The sequence below is a fragment of the Cibotium barometz genome, chromosome 51, assembly GCF_041138505.1.
Source record: "Cibotium barometz isolate CiBa-2024 chromosome 51, ASM4113850v1, whole genome shotgun sequence".
Classification (NCBI taxonomy): Eukaryota; Viridiplantae; Streptophyta; class Polypodiopsida; order Cyatheales; family Cibotiaceae; genus Cibotium; species Cibotium barometz.
The window spans coordinates 26,536,383-26,561,091 of record NC_141096.1 but is presented as its reverse complement, the minus strand read 5'-3'; the positions used below and the strand labels follow the sequence as shown (position 1 = coordinate 26,561,091).

The 24,709-nt window shown below is 44.6% G+C and overlaps 1 protein-coding gene and 1 long non-coding RNA gene across 2 annotated transcripts; both read left to right on the top strand.

Annotated features, from left to right (window-relative positions):
• The first annotated feature begins 4,307 nt into the window (after positions 1-4,307).
• Positions 4,308-24,466, top strand: LOC147609474 (endo-1,3;1,4-beta-D-glucanase-like). The gene is made up of 8 exons (XM_086787734.1): positions 4,308-4,567; positions 4,934-4,955; positions 5,285-5,414; positions 5,507-5,597; positions 12,905-12,994; positions 13,218-13,318; positions 13,436-13,607; positions 24,228-24,466. The coding sequence occupies exons 1-7, from the start codon at positions 4,420-4,422 to the stop codon at positions 13,574-13,576; spliced, it is 723 nt and encodes a 240-aa protein (XP_086643860.1). The 5' UTR covers positions 4,308-4,419; the 3' UTR covers positions 13,577-13,607; positions 24,228-24,466.
• Positions 16,817-19,002, top strand: LOC147609475 (uncharacterized). The gene is made up of 2 exons (XR_015264246.1): positions 16,817-18,216; positions 18,921-19,002. It is a non-coding gene; the product is annotated as an uncharacterized LOC147609475 (long non-coding RNA).
• Positions 24,467-24,709: the final 243 nt, after the last annotated feature.

Below are 24,709 nucleotides of genomic sequence, written 5' to 3'. Positions count from 1 at the left end.
TAGCTATCCTCCCAAGTCCGTCCCTGACCTCCAATAGCACTGATCTCGAGCTGACTAGTAACACTCCCAACTAACACAAACTGATTAGCTACTGTGACTGAGAACTGAATCAAAAACCGTTGTTGCTAGCCCTAGTAAGAATTATGTCCGCCAAGCTTCCTCAAAGTTCCTCTAGCCTCAACTAGCTTCAAAAAAACCTTACTTCATAACTTCACTCATCCTATCAACTCTACCCTGCCTGACTCCCTCTGCTATGACTGAAATCTGACCTTGTTGACCCAGCTGATTCAGCCCTGAGTCAGATCTCACCACCCCAATGTCTGCTGACACCTCCAATCCCTTAAATACCTCAAATCCCACCAAGACTCAATTCCATAGACCTAAGGTTGACAATAGCTTACACCTTGCTGACCTGAGACAACACTCAGCTGACACCTAGACCACAATCCAGCCCATAACCTATCAGCCGACTATAATCAAATTGTTAAACCAGACTCCACAAGCTTCAAACAAGTCAAGATCCACCTTTCAATAGTATCAGTTGACTAACCCAAACACACAACTGACTCCAAGTTGACTCTGTCAAACCCTACTGACTCCAAATTAAAGCTTTCTAACACATACCTAACTTAGCAATCCTCAGATCTTTACTCACACATGATTTCTCTTAGCAATCTCAAATAGCACAACATAGACTAGAGAATAAATAACTCATCAAATCAAAACCATTAAAAAATCCCTTCTACATATAGAACATAAAAGAGACTATCTCAACAACCCTAAGACATGGGGTTCACATAGTACACAAAAGGAAACAAAGGGATCCACCAAAAGATTATCCCACCAAGAGCTCTTCAAGCCTTTTCTTTAATTCCACAAGCACTAGTAACAAAGGGCTCTGCAACCACACTACATGCCTTCACTCTCAACCACACTACATGCCTTCACTCTCAACCACAACAAGAACAATCGAGCAAAGCCTTGGACGCACCCAAGTTCTAATCAGAGATGCAACTCTTAGATATCTTAGGGCACCAACCTCCTACAAGATCCTATGTCACCCCTTGCACTCTCTCTGCTCTGCGTAGACCGAAGATCCTCAATCAAATCTTGCGTTTTCTTTTTCCCAAAACCAAAACGATCACAAACAAGCTTCCATAGAGCTCTCTCTTAGAATTCCCATGCCTCTCTCACAACCCTTCACCTCTATCCTCTACGCTACTCTCCTAGCTCTTGAGCATCTACCTCTTCCCCCACTCACGCATGTAAGAGCCCTTTCTTTATTTAGCTGGACTGTCAACGACTAGTTCTATTATAGAAGGTGGCCATGCAACAGCCCCTTATTCCTAAGGGTCTACTCTTGATACAAAAAAACCTTACCGTAGGCTGCATTTCGATTCATATATAAGCAATGATGGATTTGTTTAATGGTCTCATCTTCCCCTCTTTGATTATATAAGGTCCGTATTCCTTTATTTTAAATTATAATGTCATTCAACTCACCTTACTCCTTTGTCACCATCCTTGTAAACTCCACCTAACTCTCTTAGCTCACCCTAATCAGATCATCAGGATCGACCTCGTCCTCTTGGGAACCAAGAAAGTGTGAGCCAAAAACAATAAAGCAAAAAAAAAAACTTATTTTTGCTTTCTGTTTTTTAAAAACACTAGGCTGTAGAGGGCTACTAACCCGACTACTATCCTAGACCGGCTAGGCTAATGACCCGACCACTATCTCGTCTATAGACGGGCAGATAGTCGAGCGCGGGTGATGTCCCATCATTGTTGCCCAGCTAATCCTCCATTGTGTTGTAGTGACGATTATAATTCTCCAGATTAGTTCTTTTTTTTTTGTTCTTTTTTTGAACGATCTCTTGTAACCATGTGTATTTAAGGTGTAGGAATCTTTATTATTAAATAATACATTTACGTACACAGCTTTACCTGAAATAATTCTTATAAACACCAACATTTATGATTTACACTATTTTCTTATTTAGATATAGAAAATCATAAATGAGTATAGTATTTAAATCATGGCAATATAATAAATATGATGATTTGATTTAACTTAATCACAACTTTTTTGGAATGTCTAATTGAAATTCTTGAAGTTAATAGAATTCCTGCGAATTCAGAATTATTAAAGTATACACATTTTCCATAATACATAATACAATCTAAGACCTAGACAGATCAAAAGTTAATAGGATTCCTATAAATTCAAAATTACTAAAGTATAGACATTTTCCAAAATTCGTAATATGATCTAAGAACTAGAGAGACCAAAAGTATGATTTTGTTAGTTACAATTTCTAAACTTAAAAATTCAAGACTTTGGTTTAACTAAGTTTCGATCCACTTTATTTCTTTGGTGGGCAAGTAGCAATAGTAGGATTTGGGAAAAGTCCATTGCACACACTTCTATAGAGTGAGTGATCTAATGTTAGAAAAGTCATTGGAGTTCTCCTAAATTGTTAAAAATTCCAAGTTTATTTGGATAAAATTATGTGGACTACATAGTATGGGATGTACATGTCGAAAGGAAATAGTAAGCTATTTCCCCCTTAAGCTAAACTTTGGTAGCATGAATGTGGCATGAAAAAGAATTAAGTTGAGTTGATCAAGTGATAGAGAAGCCAAAGTTAGCATAATGGCATCTTTTTTTTGGAAAAGGGAACTATCTTGGATAAGTTAAAGTTCTTTCAATTGGTCATCGAAGATGATAATTTTTGTAAAGGGGCTGAGAGTGTATTTAGTTGGCTTATCATAATGGAAAGAATCAAGTGGATTGAGTCCAAAAATCAACGGTTTAGTAAGGATCAATGGATCGAGGTGGAGATATAAAGCAATCTGTAAGAAGACAAGAAGTTTGAAAAGTTCATGGTAGCATGACGATACATGCCACCATTTGCCATGTTTGAGGCCAGTTGTTGAAAGAAGGCTAGAACCTTAGGGCAAGTGAAGCCGGTTAGGGACAATGGGTGTTACCAAAAGGATATGAGCAAGAGTGTGGGTTTGTGGTGGACTTGTTGGTTCATACACAAGAAGTTCCCAATATGTAGTTGGTACTACTTTATGCTATCTTAATCATTTCCTATCTTGCTTATTTCTAATCAAGCTCTCACTATTACCTCCTTAATTGTTTTCCTTAGTCAAGTTAGGGTTTGCTTCTATGAATGGGCATGGAGATCATGCTAAGGCTTGTCTTATCTTGAGGCTTGAGAGTATGTGTGTACATAAAGTATAATTTAGTAATATAATTGTTTAAAAAAAGTTAAAAACAAAACTATAGAAACATATAGATTGCTTTAATCTTCCTACTAAAAAAATATATTTCGATTAGACGTAACCTATATGTTGAGGTTCTTTGTCTCTTAATAAAGCACACCATTATCCCATCCTACGAAATACAAATATTTGGAAGGTCCTTTCCTCCTAAAAAACTGTAGAGCATTCTCAATCCACTAAGAGCCACGCACCACCAAGGTTTAGTGGGGGCTGTGTTCAATTTAGTGGGGGGAAGGCCTCCCCCCACTATATATGTGTCCCACCCACAACCTTCCACAAAAATAGGAAGAGGTAAAAGGTTATATATCAAGTATGTGCACGTGGAATCTTAGCCATTTCTCTTACCAAAAAAAGTGGAAAGATCCCTAGCCCCTACAAAACCTTGTGTTTTTTAGAAGATTTGTAGGAATAGTACGAGCCCCCACTAATTTTTATGGTGGGACATGAAGATAGTGGGATGTAAGACCACCACACTACCCCAGTAAACCCAGAGTGGGACGTGGCTCTAAGAGCTACATTCCATTCCAACTTCCTTTACTTGTAGATAAGTCATGCAAGTTGAAAACTCATAGTGTTCCATGTTATTATGCTCCTGGAAAAGGAGTGGTGCTATGTGTCAACTAAGGGTTGGATATAGAGGAACATAATAATTGATAGGACTAGTTGGGAACATGCACGTCTTTTGAGGCTTCCAAAATCAAATTCTATGCAAACCTCCTCCTCCCTTTTCCAACCTTTGAGGCTTCCAAAATCAAATTCTATTCAAACCTCCTCCTCCCTTTTTAGAACCTCCAAATTCTTGCCATGTGGCGACTTTATGAAACTCTTCCTTAAAATAATATAGAGAAGAGATGAGAGAGGGAGAGAAAGAGAGAGAAATAGATTGGAATTTTGAATTACTTTTGCTCCTTTTTCCATGCACGTGTCACGCATGACATGGAAGAGCGAAAAGGAACATGGGCAAAACGTGTAAAAGAAATGCTTTTGAAAAATTTTATATAAGGGAAAAAAATTCTAGATTGTTCAAAAAAGCAAGCGCTGCTTTCTAGTCCTGTGTGTCTGCTTTCGTGCTCGTAACACGGTTTACGTCCCTTGAATCTTCAGCTCATTAGCCATCTATCCATCACCATGGCTGCCCCACAGTGCTGCGTGCCTGCCCCTCCCTCTCAGCATGCCTGCGCAGGCAAAGAGGACGCCGTTGGTCCATTTCTCTCTTATGTGGTCCAGCCCCCTTCCCCGGCCAAAGCTGCAGTCATCCTCATCTCTGATATATTCGGTAAGCTGTACCCTAATCCTCAAAATTAATCATGATTTATTTTCAAAAGGCCATCTTATCGTAGTCCTACAGACGCATAAAAGGCTCTACTTGAGACAGCATGCTGAAATCAATGATCATAGGCGTACATATAGTACAATTAAGCTAATTATGGATGCCATTTGAAAAGATGATTAACTTTTAATGATAACGATGAACCAGTAAAATGCAAAAGCAATCACAGAGAAATGTTTGGCACACAATTAATTTTATTGGCTTAGCACACAATTACTAGAACTTTCATAGCGTTATAATTTCAATACACCGTTAACATTGGTGGGTTTTTTTTTTTTAAAAAAAATTTGGTTTTTTTGTTTTGTTTTGAAGGTTTTGAAGCTCCACTTTTAAGGTATGCAGAGGTCTCCTTTTTCACATGCATCCTTTGATTGCATTCAGGCTGGATTAAAGAAAGTGGCGAAGAGTAATTAGGAGTTGCTGAGAGAGCTCATCAGGGTTCAAATATGGTTTAATTAACTTGAGGAGATGTTCTACATTCTGTACAAAATTGATATGTTTTGGTCCTGTGTTTATGCCCCAGGGGTGTCAACCCAAAGAAAAAAAAACTATTCCAAAATCTTTTATTCAGTAACCAGCCTCAATGTGTTTTATATGCAAGTTGACATGAGATCTCATCATGCACTTTGCTTTTTGAGCTGTAAAACATGCTACATGTGACAGGAAATTGGCAGACAATGTTGCAGCTGCTGCTGGATATTTTGTGGTTGTCCCGGACTTCTTTAACAAAGACCACTTTGTTCCAGGCAGTAGCCAGGTTTCGGGTCTTGATTGGCTGAAGAATCATCAACCTGTGAGTGCTCAACTATGTAATTACAGTCCTGTGTGTCCAGTGTTGTGCATTGAACCATGAATCTGTAATGGTCTAGATTTCTGTCATTCTAGGTGGACTCGGTTGAAGATACCAGAACACTAATAGAGGTTCTAAAGAGCAAGGGTCTGCAGTCCGTTGGAGCAGTCGGGTTTTGTTGGGGAGGTAACTTCTTTCCTTGACCTTATGATGTCTCCTTCCTTTCCTTCATGACTCTGTTATCTAGACTAACCAAAACCTGGTCATGCTTCTTCAAACTGTTTCTTGGCAAAACAACCTGTCTATTGCAATCTCTGGAATACCCTTGTACTGCATTTTCCTATAGCAATGCATTTGCCTTTGTATGATGTCTTGGTCTTTGATGCCTCCTGGATCCTCCTGCTGATGTTTGGGCCCTGCCCCATGAGCTGGGGGTCAGGTGTGCTCTTTTTATAGGGCACAAATGCACCCCTTCTGCCGGTTGGCCGGCTTGACCCCAGCAGTATCTGTTTCCCGGATCTCAACCTGATTTTGGGCTGCCCAACCTGCCCATCTGCTGCCCGATGCCTGGCCACCTTCCCGACAGCTTATGCTGTCTGGCCTGCCCAAATCTGCTTGACAGTGCTTGAAAAACCTGGCATTTATCAAATGAGCCAAAGGAAAACACTGGAGCTCCCGCTCTCCTCCCACAGCAGCTTCCCCCCCTCCCCCTCTCAGCCCCTACCTGCACATCCCTGGCAGCCTCCCGCCTTGAGCTCCTTCTCCCCCCCCCTGTTTCCTCTGCTTTCTCTCCTCGCCCTCCCCTTTTTTCTCCTGTGTTTTTCCTGTTTTTTTTTCGTTTCTCTATTTTGTGCCCCCCTCCCTCTCCCTCCCTTCCATGCATGAGACGACCCTTGTGTATCCTTGGAATGCTGGAGGACCCTTTCTGCAGTTGGATGCTGCCCCTCCTCTTTGGAGGCTGGGAGGTAGAGTAGGTCCTAGTGTGGCATTCTATCTTTGTATTAGCAAAGTAGCCTTTCTCGAGAGCAGCCATCCATGGAGGAAGTGCTCCTCTAAGTTGTGTTTCTTTTACTGCTGTAGCAGTGTTTGTACTTTGCCTCTTCTAGGCGGTCTTTTTCAACTAATAGAAGGGGGGGGGGGGGGGGGGGGGGGGGTTGGGGGGGGGGGAGAGAGAGAGAGAGAGAGAGAGAGAGGGAGAGAGAGAACTGGCATTTAGTGTTTTTTTCCCCAAAAATCCTGGCTGAAATTTATCCTTATCTTTGTTTTACAAGGATAGTTTTTTATGCAATTTAGTTATAATAGGTTTTCTTTTCTCTTTTAACTGTAAAGACCCGTAAACCTTTGAAGATTGCCTCTATTTTACTTGGTTTTTAAAACATTGTTACCTGGTTTTAAGAAATGTTTTTTTCAAGCACTGGATGTGACCTGATGTCTGGTGCCCAGCACATGGCCTAATAAAGCTTTCAGACATCTGTACATATATGAACTCCAAGTCGGTTATAAAACTTTGCGAGGGTTCACACATGGAAGACTACGTGGACTTACCAACGCACGCTAATGGCAACTGACTTGGAACTTCTTGAGACTAGGGCTCACAACAGGGCACAACAGAACTAACCCGAAACCGGCACACAATTAGGTTTGGCACATAATAATTAATTAGGTTTAGTATGTCCGTCCATGTGGCACCGACAATCGGCTCTCCACTTAGATGCAGATTTCCCCTAGTTCTCTAGTAGACCTCACAGCATTTGTAAAAAAAGTCATGTGCATCCCGCACTTGGATGCCATGTGGACATATATGCACAAACAGGTGCAGGATCTGGAGTAGAAACTGGTCCTTATTCAGGGCATAGAGTTTGTGCGTGATTTTATGGTTGCCCCTCTTGTAGGAGCAGACATAATACTGGGCATTCAGTGGTTTCACAAGTTTCTTCCTGATGTCAAGTGGGACAAGCACACTTTCCAGATTAGTGCCAAACACCCCAGTGACCATTAAGTGTGAGCCAGGAATTCCGAACTTTCCGCTCATAAGCCACTTGCAGGCTAAACGAGCAATCAGGAAAGGCGCACATTGTGTGAAGATATACATCCAGACTGCCCACACGGTGGCCAGTGCTTTCGAGAAGTATTTGGCTCTCCATGAAAAGTTCTAGCAGATTTTTCTTCGGGACAATCTCCCTTCCCAGCTCCCCCCGTCCAGACCGGAGGACCACAAGATTGATGTCCTCCCAGGCTCGGAACCCTCGAGAAAGTTTCCATATCGCCTTTCCAAGGCAATGGAATCGGACTTGGACTGCCAACTCCAAGAATTGTTGCAATCTGGCTTCATCCGTCCTAGTGTGTCGCCATTTGCAGCACCGATCTTGTTTGTCAAGAAAAAAGGTCTTCTCGTTTGTGTGTCGATTATCGTGCACTCGATAAGTTGACTATGAAGAGTAGATTCCCGATGCCTTGAATAGATTATATTCTCGAGATGCTAAATGGAGCTAAGGTGTTCTCGAAACTCGATTTAAAGAGTGGATACCACCAAGTGAGGATTGTGGCGGGGGACATCCCCAAGACAGCCTTCCGTATGGAACGGGCCCACTATGAATTTGTGGTTATGCCTTTTGGCTTGACGAACGTCCCAGCTACATTCAACCGCATGATGATGTGTGTATTCCAGGAATTAATTGGAAATCGTGTTCTTATTTTTGGATAACATACTGGTATTTTCAGCTACAGTTAAGCAGCATGACATTGATGTGGAGAAAGTCCTTAAATTGCTGGAAAGCAACGAACTCTACGTCAATGAGAAGAAGTTGGAATTTTATTTGTTCCAGGTTCATTACCTTGGATATATAATTAGTGCAGAAGGCATTCGACCTGATCCGGCTAAGGTGGCCAAGATTGTCAATTGGGAAGTACGTCAGACAGCTTATGACATCAAATCCTTTGTGGGTATATGCCAGGCATACTCCACCCACATAGATAAGTTTTCTGACCTCTCGGCGGATCTCACCGATTTGCTAAAGGATGTAAAGACAAGAAGGCAACGGATTCGAATGACTCCACGAGCGTTGGAGGCATTCAAGAACCTCAAGGTGGCTTTATCAGAAGCGCCTTGTTTAGCACTTGTCTCGTGGGACGAGCCATTTCAAGTGATCACTGATGCGAGTAACATCGCAATTGGCGGTGTATTACAACAGAATGGTCATCCAGTAGCTTACATGTCTCGTTACTGCCCGTAGAGAAGAATTACTCAGTCTACGATTGTGAACTCCTTGCAGTTATACACGCCTTGAAACATTGGAAACATTTCCTTTATGGTCGTGACTGTGAGGTTCACACTGACCATCAGGCATTATGCTGGATTCAGACAATGCCAAGTGCATAATGGAGTGACCGACAACACTGCTGGATTCAGACCACTAGACTCGACCTTGTCGGTACGGCACTAGACGACATGAAGCACACGTACGCGGATTCCGAGGAATTCGGTACCCAGTGGGAACAGGCATTGGATGCCACAGGACCATGCCACTTTTTGATACGCGGTGGTTGGCTTTTCTACAAAGGCCGATTGTGTGTCATGAAGTCGTTCAGGGAAGCTCTTCTCCATGATGCTCATGACGCCATTATTGGTGGTCATAGGGGCATGAATTTGACTTTGGAGAAATTGGAACGGCAATATTATTGGCCAAAGATGAGACGAGATGTGTTTTCATATGTACAATATTGTGATATTTGTCAAAAGGTGAAAGCTCCTCGTGGGAAGAAGATAGGGTTGTTACAGTCCTTGCCAATTCCTGAAGGACCTTTCCAGGATATTTCGATGGACTTTGTCACGAATTTGCCTCCCAATCCGAGTAAGCGTAATACTTGGTGCTTAACTATAGTTGATAGATTTCGCAAATTTGTTATGCTTATTCCATGCAGGGCCAATGCGACCGCTGAGAGGATGTTGCCCAGTTGTTCATTCGGCATTGGTACCCGATTGGCGGGATTCCTAGGACCATAGTGTCAAACCGAGATGCCAAGTTTACTAATCATTTTTGGAGGGCATTGTTTGATAACTTTGGTACTAAATTGAATTTTTCTAGTGCATTTTACCCATAGACGAACGGCCAGACGGAGATCTACAACCAGTTGGCCTTTGATGTGCTGAAGTGTTATGTCCATGATCAGCAAGGTAAGTGGGAATCATATTGCCTTTAGTTCAAGCTATTTTGAATGATTCTTTTTCTTCAGCTATTGGCAGGACTCCATATGAGGCAGCGTTTGGAAGACCATTCCAGTCACTATTGATCAGGACCTCGTCTTCAGTACCTGAAGCGAACAGAGTGACGGAGTCTTACCAGGAGATTTTAGAGTTTGTAAAAGACAAGTTGGCTAAAGCGCAAGAGGCCTACACTCGACAGGCCAATAAAGACCGAAGGGATATGAAGTTTTCGGAAGGGGATTGGGTTTATCTTCGGATTATGAAGCAAAGGGTGAAGCAGGTGCACAAGCAATGCCCAAAGTTGTCTTTCAGGAGCTTCGGACCTTTTTCCATCCAGAGAAATATTAATGAGGTTTCAATGAAGTTGAAGCTACCTCTGAGTTGGACTATGCACGATGCGTTCCACGTCAATTGGTTAAAGCCATATGCAAGTCCGATCCCTTCAGAGATTATAGATGAGGCGGAACCAGATATTATTGATGAAGCTGAAGTTACGGTTCCAGAATAGATCCTTTTGCACCATTTCAAGCATGGCTCAGGCCGAAGGCAAAGATAGTTCCTCACGAAGTTTGAGGACCGAGGGACCCACGAAGTGGTATGGCTTGACAGAGAGTTTTTCGACGACTATCCGGCGTTATTGACGGATTATTTGGAGGCTATGCAGCTTCCGTCAAGTTAAGCAGAAGGGGATGTCGTGTGCATCCTGCACTTGGATGCCACGTAGACATATCTGTACAGAAGGTGCAGGATGTAGGATGGAAAACTTGTCCCATGTGAGCCCAGTCCGAGACGAGTCAGCCAGGGTTCCATTCTAGTCGTCCGAGGTCAGGTGTGCATTGTCCTGCACATGAAATAGTGCCAGTCCGCGCTGTGAGTCTCCCTCTGGAATGATGTCAGTTGTTCTGTATGTTTGGTTTGTGAGACCAGATGTCAGGCGACTGTGTAGAAGTAGGATTTGCAAGTAGGAATGGGGCCAGCCCATAGGGCTGCCCCAAGAACAGTTTTATGGGCATGGGGAAGGCTATGGGCCACCCCAAGGGGCCAGGCAGGCCCCAGGACTTGCCCACTAGCCCAAGGAAGGGCTGGGCCATAGTAACATAAAAATCCGTTTTGCGCTCTCGAAACGGCACGAAACGTTTCTGGTACGAAATGTTTCGAAACAAAACGAAACCTGCCTATCGAAACGGTGTTTCGTCCAAATGTAAAGTGAGGTTTAAAAAAAAGGGCAAAGGTTTTTTTTTTTGCAAATGCGATTTTTGCCGTCGTTTCCATTCTTGTTTGCTTCCCATTTGCCACTTCACGCATCCGACGCTTCTTCTCGACCGCAACCTTGTGGAGGAAAAATTAGCTAGTCGACTGCATACTGTTGAGGGTATAAATACCCCAAGACATAAATCAGTTCATTTATCTCATCATTCACCAAGTGCTGAAGCTGAACAAAGGGCTAGGACAGCCAAGGACAAGCTAACGCAGAAGGGGTGAAGGATTGAAGGTCAAGGGCAGAGATCTATCTCAGCCAAGAAGGTTCAGGTTCAATCTTTTATTTCAGTTTTGCATCATTCTTATAAAAGCAAATACACCATTTGTGGTGGGGGCCCTATAGAGGTATTCGTGACCCAATACTGTGTCCTCTTCTCCCTCTCTCTCTCTATTTTTCTACACATCTATATTCAGTTTTGTGCGTTAATTTCGTCGCGACAAGTGTGCTGTTTTTTCTGAGCATTGAAGTTACCGATCTCATGTTACAGAATGATCGAGTATCTTCCGAGTAAGGCCAACCCAATGGTCGATGCCTTGAGTAGGAAAGGAACTGTGTCCCCATCCAATCCACACGGATGGGATTTGTTGGTATAGGACTAGATGAAACAAGGACATGTATGCAGACTCCGTGGAATTCAGTACTCAGTGGGAACAGGCATTGGACGCCATAGGACCATGCCATTTCTTGATATGCGATGGTTGGCTTTGTGGCCAGCCCAAGAAGAGGCCAGGCCATAGGGCCTGGGCAGCCAGTCAGCCAGCCTTAAGGACATGGACTGGCTGTCGGCCAGCCCATAAGGCCTTGACCAGCCAGTCAGCCAGCCATGGAGGGGCTAGTCTAGTAGGTGGCCAGCATAGCTAGGCAGCCTGGATAGCATGTGGCCAGCACCAGCAGCAAGGGCAGCCAACATGTGAAAGGCACCCATTATATATGGCTGACTACGAGTCGTGGGCAGCAAATAAACAGGCGGACTGCTTCTAGAACCCACCGACCAGCATATATTCATCTTCAGGCTGAAGGTTTACAGCCAAGGGAGGTCTCCAGAAGTCAGTCTTTGTCTCATCATTCAATAAAGCAAATACACCATCCTTGGTGGGGGGCCCTGCAGAGGGTATTTGGGACTCAATCGGGTGTACCACATGTGTTTATTGTCTCTCTTCTCTCTCTCTCTCTCCCCCCCCCCTCTTGCACTCTCATTTCCACTACATTGTGCAATTGTCAGGAGCCAAGGTGCTGAATATTCACTATCTAAAGTATAATCCTATCTGTAAGCTTCCGCATGTTACAAAAAGTTTTTCTCCATCTAGTTGAAAACCTGTCTCACAGGAGTGCAGTTAAATTCTGCAATTTTTATGAAATTTGCAAGTATTAGCATTAAAACCTCCTGAAAATTAGCAATTTATGAACCTTCACAGGAGTGCAGTTAAATTCTGCAATTTTTAGGAAATTTGCAAGTATTAGCATTAAAACCTCCTGAAAATTAGCAATTTATGAACCTTCAACCGTAAATTTTGAAGGTTTTAAAGGTACAAATACACTGTACACGGTTTATGAACCTTTCGACCTTCAACCTTAAATTTTCACATGCTGATGTTTTGGAAACACCACCTCCCTGGCTGCCACTGCTAGGTACAGGAAAATACTAGTAAGATGCAGCAATACCTTCTAACCCAAGCCCTTTGGTCCACTAGTAGTGTCCCGAAAAACCGGGTAGCATATGGTTTAAGGAAAAAGGTTCCTCGCTTTGCTAGAGTCTATACCAGCATGTGGGATCTTTCTAAGGGTTTGAATCAGTAATGACAATCTCCTTGGGGATGCCTTGCGGATGCAAGTGTTCCCCTAGTATGTGTAGTGGCTTTATGAGATAGGAGTGCTATTTTGATGCCAATTTGAAGCTGAAAAGATTCAATAGCTACTGCATGCATACTGATACATTCTAGAGAGGAGCCCTTCTAAAAATGTTTTTATGATCTGGTAACTATAAAACAAGGCCTTGATCTTGTCTTTCTAATTTTCTTTATATTCCAGCTAAAGTGGCTGTGGAGTTGGCAAAGGATGATTGTCTGAAAGCTGCAGTCTTTTGCCATCCTTCTCTCGTCACTGTTGATGACATCAAAGGTAAAGAACACCTTCAGAAGCTTTTTGTTTGGTGTTATTTTTGCCCAGGCGGGGGTGGGAGTGGGTTAGAAAATGTCAAGCCCATATATTACAGGCAAAGTTATGTCAGATCAAGTTCAAACAAAAGACTTTTAGGTCTGCAGAGGGAAGACTTTGCCTCGGTCAAGGAGTGCATGCTGATAGTTCTTTTTGCTAAAATCTCATATATAAACGTTTTTCTCAGATGTAAAAATTCCTTTAGCAATTTTGGCGGCAGAAGTTGATGAGCACACAACTCCTGCTTTGGTAAAACAGTTCCAAGAGATCTTGGAGTCCAAAAAAGAGGTAAATTTGACATCTTTTCAAGCACCAGTCAGCAGTTTTTCTTCATGCTTGCATGTGCACACCCATGCGTGTTGTGGCCCTGTTAGGAGGATGACTGTCATCTCCAATAATGTGCAGGTAGAGAGTTTTGTGAACATATATCCAGGTGTGGCCCATGGCTGGACTGTTCGCTATGATGCGAATGATGAGAATGCAGTTGAAAAGGCAGCAGAGGCTCATCAGAAAATTCTGGAGTGGTTTGGAAAATTTTTGCATTAGAAGTGCAAATGTTATGTTTATATTTATGAAGGTATGTGCCTACAGGTGCTTTCAATATTGTCATGTAGGCTGATGCATAGGTGCTATGTTAATGTCATGTAGGCTGATGCATGTCAATGCTTATTGTCTACATGTGGCAAGAGATCATTTAACAAGTTACTGAAGGAAATACTTTAGACAATTATCATAGAGAAGCACTTTGCTTTGCATGCATGATGTTCTTTATGTGCATAAAGGGCTATTTCTGGTTTTTACAACCATTCCTTCATGGCTGAAGCAAAGAGCGTGTAAATACATCATATGGTGTGCTTATCTGGGAGACCACCCTTATCCATAGATACAAAGATAAAGCAGACTTGTTCTATCTTTAAACACAGGCAGCCATGAGGGGCGGGGGGGGGGGGGGGGGGGGGGGGGGGGGGCGGGGGGCGGGGGGGGGGAATGGTGATCTGTCATTGGTGCCATATGGTGTCGAAAGTACGCGTAGATTTCAAGGCAAAAGCCATGAGGGGGGGAAAAAAATAATGGTGACCTCTCATTGGTGCTATCATCCATGTGGTGCTGTGGTGCTAGAAGTATGTGCAGATTTCAAGGCAAAGCCATGAGAGGGGGAAAAAATGAATGATGACCTCTCATTGGTGCCATCATCCATGTGGTGCCAGAAGTATGTGCAGATTTCAAGGCAAAGCCATGAGAGGGGAAAACAATGAATGGTGACCTCTCATTGGTGCCATCATCCATGTGGTGCCAGAAGTATGCGCAGATTTCCAAGGCAGGGGGGGGGAAAAAAAAGTGACCTCTAATTGGTGCCATGTGGTGCCAGAAGCATGCACAGATTTCAAGGCAAACCCATGAGGCAAAAAAAAAAGAATGGTGATCTCTCATTGCTTCTATGTGGTGCTGGAAGTAGGTACCATGTGGTGCTGGAAGTATGCACAGATTTCAAGGCAAAGCCAGGAAGCCAAAAAAAAAGAATGGTGACCTCTCATTGCTGCCATGTGGTGCCGGGAAGTATGTGCATATTTCGAGGCAAACCCATGAGGCAAAAGAAAGAATGGCCACCTCTCATTGTTGCCATGGTGACCTCTCATTGCTACCACGAGGTGCCAGAAGCATGCGCCATTCACACGTAGGTTGGGGGCCAGCTCACTACAACGGTTTACATTATGACAATGAGGGTTTTCAAGAAGCACTGACGGTGAATTCAAGTGGGTTTGCGCAGGACTGGAGTGAGAGGCAGCAGTGCACAGACGAGAGTGACTAGCCTTGCAAAAGTCTCAAGAGGCGTGGTGTGGGGGGTGGTTGACCTGTAATAGCAGGTGTGTCGAGGGTAGCGAGTGCTTAAAGCACCCTCCGGCGTCTGCGCCTCTAGAGGGCCTTGTCAGCTGGTAAAAGCTGACAAGCTATCAGCTTTCCACTAGCTTCCCCCTGTAAACCTCCAAGACGAGAGGGATATGGGGGTGGCCTCTAAACTAGCTTAATCCTCATGCCGTTTTAAAGATGGAAGGGGTTGCCGGCACGTAAGTTATTGACAAGGCATGATAGGGTTCATAAGGTATTGACAAGGAATAAATAGGGTTAAACGAGAACCAGAGCTTGGTCAATCCACTTTTGGACCATCAATGTGATAGAGGTGGGGGTGGAGCCATCTTTATTGTAGCAGGTGTTTTTTAATAGGCTCCTCTATCCTAAAGGACTTTGCTATTGGGTTCAATTCAAGCCAAACATCCACAATGAACAGAATATGTTCAGGCCAATATGTGATTAAGCTGGGCTTTACTGGAAAATTAAAGCAACAATGAAGCAACTTGCTTATTACTAACCAAGGTCACTGTTAAGCTTAATTAAACCTTGATTAATCAAGAAAAGTTTAAAGATGTCAAGCTATCGTGATTAAAGTACTATCAATTTCTTTTTTACTCCACGAATTGATGTTCCCAATTGATGAAAACCCAGCCCTAATTAAAATAAATGGGAATAACTAGGGGAATTGAGAGCATCAATTACAATTATGATTGGATAACACACAATACAATGAGAGGTAGACGGAATTGTTAGATTATTATAATGCAGGAAGCTATGAGGCTATAATAATCTATTAATAAAAATGGTGAGCCCTCATTCAACCACGTGTCATTGTAAGTTTTTTATTTTTTATATACATTTTTGCGACACCATTTCTAGCATGAAATCTTTTGACATTTTGGTTTTCTCTTCCTCTAACTTCGATGTATTCAAGAGCCTTGTTGAGTGATTTATTCTCTTCTCTTGGCTTGTTCATGAGCCATCTTGAGTGATCTCTTATCTCTTCTTTGTATACAAGTATGTATACAAGATGAGCAATGTTGAGAGATCTCTTATCTCTTCTTTGTATACAAGTCTATATACAAGATGAGCACTCAGACAAGTAGTCCTTGCTCACAATCTATTTTCCGTGTTGTGGACGTAGGCTTCATCAACCCCTTGATGTATGCTCCATCAAATCCAACCAACTTCCTCCTCATCCCTCACCCAACTGTATGCATAAGCATAACTATAAAGCTAGGTTAGATATTGTTGCTTGTGTGGGTCCAAGAGAGGGGGGTGTTGATGGAGTTCCTCCCCTTTTTTCCCTTCTCACTCTCACTCTTCTCTTTGTCTCCATCTTGACTTGACTTTTTATTGACACCACATTGAATTTTCTGTTGTGTTCCAACTTTGAAGCTCTATAGACAAGATCTTCAGTGCAAGCAATGTCGTAAAGTTTCTCAATGAAGTAGTTCCACATTAGAGGAAGACTACAATGAATTCTGTGGTCTACAAGGCAGAGGCAAGGATGAAGAACTTGATCTCCAGATGTGTGGGTGTTTTTTTCCTTCCTTTGAGCTCGTTGATGAACACTAGGCCACATGAATGTCCCAACAAATGTCTAAACCTCTTACAAGTCATCTCCTGTCTATACATATACACCACGGCCTCAGTTGTGGGTGTGCCCGCCCTTATTAGGTGTTTTCTCATTTTTCCCCTTTCTCCATATTTTTTCCCCATTTTTCCCTATTTTTCCATGGCTTGGGTGGCTGCCCTGTGATGGCAGGATGTCCCAGTAGCTGGCCGACTGCATGTGATCTCGTTGTGTACCTCTCAGATGCTGGCCGACTGATGACATATGCTGGCTGCCCTGTGATGGCAGGATGTCCCAGTAGCTGGCCGACTGATGTGTTTACATTCTGGAGCAGGCCGACTGCTGTGACCTGGTCATGGACCTCTCAGATGCTGGCCGACTGATGACATATGCTGGTCGTGGGCTTTTGTGTCCTGTCGGCGGCTGTCCCTGATGTAGGCCGACTGCTCTCTTGGGGCCATATAAAATGGCCCCATAGCCCCCATGCCTTGTATCAGTTTTCGGGATTTTCTTTGTGTATATAGAGCAGAGTTTCACGCCTCTCTCACTCTCTCTCTCTCTCTCTCTCTCTCCATTGCTGTATTTTTTTTGCACTTGCTCTTGTGTTCTCAGATTTTGTCTTCATCTCCACTGCATATTCTGACATGGTATTAGAGCCCTAGGCTCTTGATAGATCTTGGGAATTGTGTGAGCAAGAGGGGGACCATTGTGTTTCTGATTGATGGACTGTTTTGGATTGTTCGGGAAGAGGAGAAGCAAGGCGGGCTGATTTGCTGGACAGCCACTTGCAGGTTTAAGTTCTTCTTTTTTTCCCACCCACCCATCCTTTTCAGTTACATCCCCGCAATGGCAAATCTGCTTGAGATGGCTGAGAGACATGTGACGATCCCCGCACTCCCCACGTTCCCAGTGGACCGTCAGTTGGACGGAAATAACTACGGCATATGGAAGGTTATGATGGAATCTGTTTTGGAGTCATATGACCTTGCTGATTTCATTGTTGTTGGGGTTCCATGGCCGGAGGTAGAGGAAGGGGAGTTACCGTCGATTCGTAAGGACTGGGAGGCACAGGCACAGATGTGGGATCGTGTCAATGCCAGGGTCCATTCATTCATCTTCCTCAACTCCACACCGTAGGTAATCAATCATATAAAGCATATGACGCTCGCCAGAGGTATATGGCAGCATTTGGCTTCTCTTTATAAGAGGGTATCGCCCATGAAGAGGATTTCCTTGGAAGTACAGATGCGGGTTATGAACCTAAAAGTCATCGACGATGCGGGAGCACATTAACAAGCTGCAGGCTCTTCAACAGGAAGTTCTTCAGGCTGGGAAGGAGATATCATCAGAGGATATGGCCATAACGTTGCTGTCGCATTTGCCCTCTTAGTACTTAGCATTCTACTCGTCTTTGATTACCAGTGGCAAGCCCAGCACCATCACTTAGGAGGAGCTTGTGCCTATGGTCTTGGACCAGGAGGAAAGATTCACGAACCCTCCACAGGGGCAGAGGTTTGGAGGCCTTAACTGGCCAACGGTCGAAAGGCCGTAAAACAACAAGGGCAAAGGGAAGGCTTCATTGGAGAAGTCTTCTGAGAAGATGTCTGACGTAGACCACGAGAAACTAAAGGCAGAGAGTTACTGTAATGATTGTGGCGAGAAAGGCCACTATTGGAGGCAGTGTCCCAAGCGGAACACCGAGAAGGGTGAAGAATCCTCAGCAGCAACTGTGAAGACTCCAGCATTTGTGCGCCTGGAGGTGATGGACACCGATGTTTCATTTTCTTCGGGCAGGGAGGACGTTGGAGGACTCGCTGCTAACGAATACTTGGGAGTGGATTCTAGATAGTGGTGCTTCCAGGCACATGACTCCTTCCCGTTCAGATTTACAAGATCTCTGTAGGTATTCTGGTCACATTCTTATTCTTACTGGGATACATCCACTATCCCAGTTCACAGTGAGGGCAGGTTGGAGATAGTTCTCGATGGCAGAGGGGGGAAGCATTCCTCCCAGGTGTTGTATGTTCCATCACTTGGTTTTTATCTGTTGTCAGTGCATCAGGTTTGCAAGACTAGCATACGGGTGGATTTTGATGAGCATTTTGTTGCTCTCTGGGACAAGCCAGGTAGTTTGGGAAGGTGGAGTGGAGAATGGAGTTTACAAACTTTCAGCACTCTCTCTCTCCCAGGTCCTCAGTTTTTGTGATGAGTGGCAGTCTGGTAATGGCTACTTAAGTGTGGATACGCTGCAGGGTGCAGGCTTCCGGGACCAGATGGAGGATAGCTTGCGAGTTGATGGTAGTAGTTGGCAAGAACTTTCCAGTACAGATGTTGGTAGTTCTTGTGTTCGTCAGTCGGAGGAAACTTTACAAGTAACTTATGCTTTGGTGTCTCGTAGTATTCGGGACAAAGAAACTCCTGTAGATGAGGAATTCTTTCCACGGGGACCTCTTGGAAAGCCAGGCAAGTGACAGTTGATTACTTGCAGAAGGAGGTGGATGCTGCACATTCTCCAGGCTTTGTGGTTCCGGATTCAGAGGGGGTTGGTTACAGGTTTTCCGAAGGCCTTGAGTGGTCCTTCAGCTGGTTTCCAAGACTTGGCATCCTACCGTAACAATTGTTGATCTTTGTGAGCAGTATGGTGCCTCTCTGACTCGGAAGCAAAATGGTTCATTGATTTGGTTGATGTATACCAGATTGGACGAGAGCTTCCTGATGAGGCTGTTGAGCTCATGTTTGCAGATGATTCTTTGGAGCAGGATTGCGTATCTTGTGGTTTCTGCAGCATGCGAAGGATCTTGGACTCTTTTGCATAGGAGGGGGGTTGATGGATGGAGTTTGACTCCATGGTTGGGAGTGACTCAGATTGGGGAGGAGATCCAGACACGAGGAGATCTACTTAAGGTGACAGGTTTTACCCTCGGCTCAAGAGCAGTTTTATGGAGCAATAAGAGGCAGCGATCTCTTGCCTTGTCGACAGAGGTAGAGTACCGGGCTGCTCATGGTGCTGCTTGCGAGGTGGTGAAGTTGCAGAGGTTCCTTGGCAGGATTGGGTTTCCATTGGTGGAACCCACGGTCATCCAGAGGCACTTTGTTCGTGAAAAGATCGTTGCTGATGACATCTTGCTAGAGTTATGTTCGATGGAGGACAGTGCGGTGGACCTCTTCACGAAGTCGCTATCTCAGGCGTTGCTCCAGTGGCACTCCAGCTCCCTGGGGTTGGTTTCACAGCCAGGAGCTGAGAGGGGGTGTTAGAAGTCATCTACTGTCTATACATATACACTAGGGCCTCTGTTGTGGGTGTGCCCTCCCTTATTAGGTGTTTTCTCATTTTTCCCCTTTCTCCATATTTTTTCCCATTTTTCCCTATTTTTCCATGGCTTGGGTGGCTGCCTTGTGATGGCAGGATGTCCTAGTAGCTGGGCGACTGCATGTGTTCACATTCTCGAGGAGGCCGACTGCTGTAGATCTGGTCGTGGGACCTCTCAGATGCTGGCCGACTCTTTTTCTGCTGGCCGACTGATGACATATGCTGGTCGTGGGCTTTTGTGTCCTGTCGGCTGTCCCTGATGCAGGCCGATTGCTCTCTTGGCCATATAAAATGGCCCATAGCCCCCATGCCATTGTATCAGTTTTCGGGATTTTCTGTGTATATAGAGCAAAGTTACACGCCTCTCTCTCTCTCTCTCTCTCTCTCTCTCTCTCTCTCTCATTGCTGTATTTTTTCTGCACTTGCTCGTGTTCTCAGATTTTGTCTTCATCTCCGCTGCATATTCTGACAAAACCCACTAGCAATAGTAACAATCGTAACCCTGCCACTATGAGGAGACGGTGACCCCGTCTGTATTTGTGTGGTTCTGCATCACTCTAGTTGGTAGACCTATTGACTTCTTCCTCTAGGAGCGTCATTTATCCGAAGGTCGTACCCATCATTTGCGAGAAGATTCTTCAGGGTAGGAGTCACACCTTTTGGTCCCATGCTTTTGGCCCCTTTGGGATCTGAGGTGGGGTATGCATTTTCGTTAGCTCAGTGGTTGATCATTAGGATTAGAGAGGACAGAGTGGGCTTCCTAAACCTCTATGCATCAAACACCAGAGCAAGCAGAGCCACTTTTTTGAGCACCGTCAGTTGCTCCCACAGGATGACTTTTGGTGCATGGGTGGTGGTTTTAACATATTAGAGAGGACGGAGGACATACTTAGAGGTGGCATAGTCACAGTTTCAGGCTTGGAGTACTCCACCTAGGAGTTGATTCTGGCTTAGAGGGGACAAGACCCTTGGCATTTACTAGAGTTCGAACGCAGCCCTCTGTACTTCTTGAGGTCTGACATGAGGCCCTAAACTTTCAAGATTAGACAAGTTATGTGGATGAGTGTGCCTGTAGACGTGGTGACATGGTTGGTATTCTGGCAGGTACTACTTTCTCTGATCATGCCTCGCCATTCTCTCCCTAGAGGACCCATGGAGGCAGGATAACATTTGAGCACCCAGATCCCAGATAGCCTCGTACAAGATTTCAAGATATGCAGGTAGAATTGAGGAGATTTGAGAGGGTCTAGATTTCCTCACTGGTTCAGCCGGCAGAAGCTTTGGACACATGCCATGCTAGAGCTTCCTTTTGGACCTAGGCAGGAGATAGGGTCACTAGAGATTTTCTTTGAGATTACAGGCCCACACAGGCAGAGGGATGGTATATGCAGATTGCGAGGCAAGGATGGATCATTAAAGGTTGATCCCCCCTAGGTGCGAGCCGTTGCCACAAAGTTCTTTCGTTCCCTACTCACGAGTGCCTCCCTACCCTCTCAAGTGATGAGTGTGCATGAGCAGTCTGGTGGCATCATACGAGAGAAGTAGTCCCTTCGCTCTTTGGACTTTCCTTTTGACATCCTTTACTTTAGAGGAGCTGGCGGAGGATCTGTTGGCTCTCCCCAGGGGAAAATTCCCTAGAGAGGATGTGCTTCTTGTTTCCTTATTTCTTCATCATTGGGATCTCATGGAAGGCGGCTTCAAAGCTACCTTCGATGAGATTATGACCATGAGCTCCATGCCGAAGAGACTATCAGAGAAATTGATGCATTTGATTCCCAAGGAGGATGGTGAAAGATTGGAGATTTGACAGTGGACCCTCTTAGAGATTGCATACAAAATCTTAGCTAAATCCATTAGCCACCACCATGGGCGACTGCAACCTTTCCTCCTGACCTAATTCACGGCATGCAGACAGGTTTTGTTTGGAGCATTCTAGACAACATCTTCACTTTTTGGGAGGTGGCCGCTTGGGCTAGGTTGAGGCAGCATGATTTGATAATTCTCCTTCTTGATTTTGAGAAAGCCTATGACAAGGTGGACTGGGGCTTTTTGGAGGGGCCGATGTGCCAGATAGGATTTCTAGAGGAGTGGGTTCAAGGTGTGTTTGGGCTCCATTTGGCTTTGCACGGCCAGGTTCATTCACGGGGCCAGAGGTGACAGCAAAAAAGGCCGGACAAAGCCTATGAACTTGGGACCACCTCACGTGGCCCTTCAGCAGGGTCTCTTTTAGTAGTCCCTCTCAGCTTTATCAAAGGAGCGCCTCTGTCAGCCCTTGATCTAGAACCCCCTAGTCCGTCACCCAGTGGTCATATATTGAGGGGCCGGCCCACACGTATCATGGGGAGCTTTGAGTATGGGCCCAATTGCAGTCTAGGAGATTGGCTTCTTTTGAGACAGCTTCCCCCGTGGAGGCCAGGAGAGGAGCCTCACTGGGATATGGGGTAGGGATAGACTTAGCGTCGACATTGACTCTTGCATCTCCTCGGGAGTGGCTTGCCCCGATCTCGGACGCCCCCCCCCCCCCACACATAGTGGTTGGTAGGTGTGTTCACTAGGCATGACATACCCTTGGCTGTTCATGGCGCTGATGAGAGCTTTGCCTTCCTCACTTTTTCTATCAGACCACATGGCACACTTGACAGAGCAGAGTCCCAGGTCCCCTTTGGAGGATTTTTGTGGATGCACCTTGTAGAGGGTGAGGGTGATCGGTTTCCATGAGCATATTGACCCTCCACTGAGGTTATGGCTATGGGAGTCATGTGACTTTAGTGGGATCCAAGAGAGTGGACATGGCACGATCCCTTTGATAGAGAGGGAGGCTCATGGAACCCCTTTCTTTACTTACACCACACGGCTGAGCTGGAGGATTCAGATTCCTATGATCGAGGGCACTCCTGTAGCATGGTAGTCTTAGGGCCTCTCTCTGTAGTTTCTCTCAGAATTTCTGGAAGGGACTGTGGGACAGTTTCGGCTGCAAAAGATCACTCTTTTTGTGGTAGTTGGCTTATTAGAGCCTGGCGGTTGGCACTTGGCTGGCCATCAGAAGTAGGCCGGCATTTTGTTCAAGGTGTGGCCATGTTCAGGAGTTCTAGCAGTGCCATTGCCTTTGGGATCGCCCGAAGCTTAGCAGGTATGGCAAAGGATTTTAGCATCCCCAACACCCCCCCCCCCCCCCCCCCCCAAAATGCCGTGAGCCGTAGGCCGCAGGGGGGGTGCTTGCCTTGCAGGTCTCTTATCACTGTATCTCCGCAGTTCTAGTTCCAGTTCCTGCTTTTGATCATTGGACTCTCGGTTCCTAGTAGAGATGGGAGATTTCCAATAGTAGTGCTGTGTGACATATTTGGAGAGCTTGCATATAGCGAGGACATTGAGGGCACCCTCACCCTTTTAGCGGTGGAGTCCATCTGGAGCATCTGGCTTGATATCATTCATACCCTCCATTGACATTGGGGGAAGCTTCAAGGTGGCTCCGATCACATGCAGAAGCGCCACTAGGCCGTCCTGCAGATTTGGCGTCACGGTCCTTTTCTCATTGATAGGGGTGGTGAGCCCACTTAGCATTATAGAACACCTGTGTGGATGTACCCCCCCCCCCCCCCCCCCCCCCACAACACACACACACACACACACACACACACACACACACATTCTATAAGGTATCCTTCTCCTCCCAAAGCAGCCAGCCAGGGGATAAGAGCATCCTTCCCCCTTTTTTCAAATTTTCTTGATTATCACTCCAGAGCGAAGAGCTGCATTTATACTTAGCTAGCACAACTGTTTTGCTTGGTAACTAATAGTAGGATCTCTTTCCTGAAAAAAAAAATTGTGCGTGCCTGATATGATACTATCTCTAAGGGACACCAAAACCTTGCACATATATTTCTAATGATGAATTACCATGGCTACATTACACTTTGAAGTTGTTGTTGCCTCTGCCCATTTGGTGAAGTAATGAGTTGCCACAAGTATGTAGCTCTTCCTTTGGCTATGACTGCAACTAGACCTAAATCAATACATCATGAAGATATTAGTGGAAAGGTAGGGTTCAAGAGATTTCCCTTTAGGTCCTTTCTCCCAAAGAAAAGACATGCTTCATAAGTTTTGCATTACTCCACAATGCCATGATGCATGGTCGGCCAGTAATTCCCAGCACTGAGAACTTTCTGTGGTATAGTCAACAACGAAGTGATACCAGCATGGCATTTTTGTATGATAATTGGGCCTTATTTCCAAGTGATTGCTCTCCTAGTGATCCCATCTTTGCCAACTCCGTACAACACTCCCCCCTATCAAGGAGAACACCAAGAATCCATTCATATCTTCCTCCTTTCCCTTGCCCTTGTATTCAAGGGCTAATAGCATTCACTGAGAACCTGTGCGTACAGGCATTCTCTGAATGATGTATGTGTCAGCAGTTGGTGATGTTAAGGAGGATTGACTGTTTGCTTTCTAATGTGCAGGTAGAGAGTTTGTGAACAGAGATCCAGGTGTGGCCCATGGATGGACTACTCGCTATGATGTGAATGATGAGAATACAGTTGCAAGGGTAGAAGCGGCTCATTAGAAAATTCTAGAGTAGTTTGGAAAGTTTTTGCTTTAGAGGTTTTTAAGATACTATGATATATTTAAGCATTTCATGGGGGTGCAACATTATGCTGCCCAAATAAGCACATTTCATAACACGATTTATTTTTTCCTATCTTTTGGTTTTCATAACCCATTACATCAATGTACTAAGCTTGTGTTTTCTGGAAAATCTCAATGAGAAGATAAAAGCTTAGTAAAGGGGTATAAAACATGTCCACATGTCTGTAGCTTGGTGGTGGTGCTAACACATTGTCCATAACTCTAAATACATAACCCCATAAAACTGGTAGAAAACATTTCTTTGCATGCTTGTTAAAGTTTTTATAGAGCACAAAAACTTTTGCAAATCAATTGT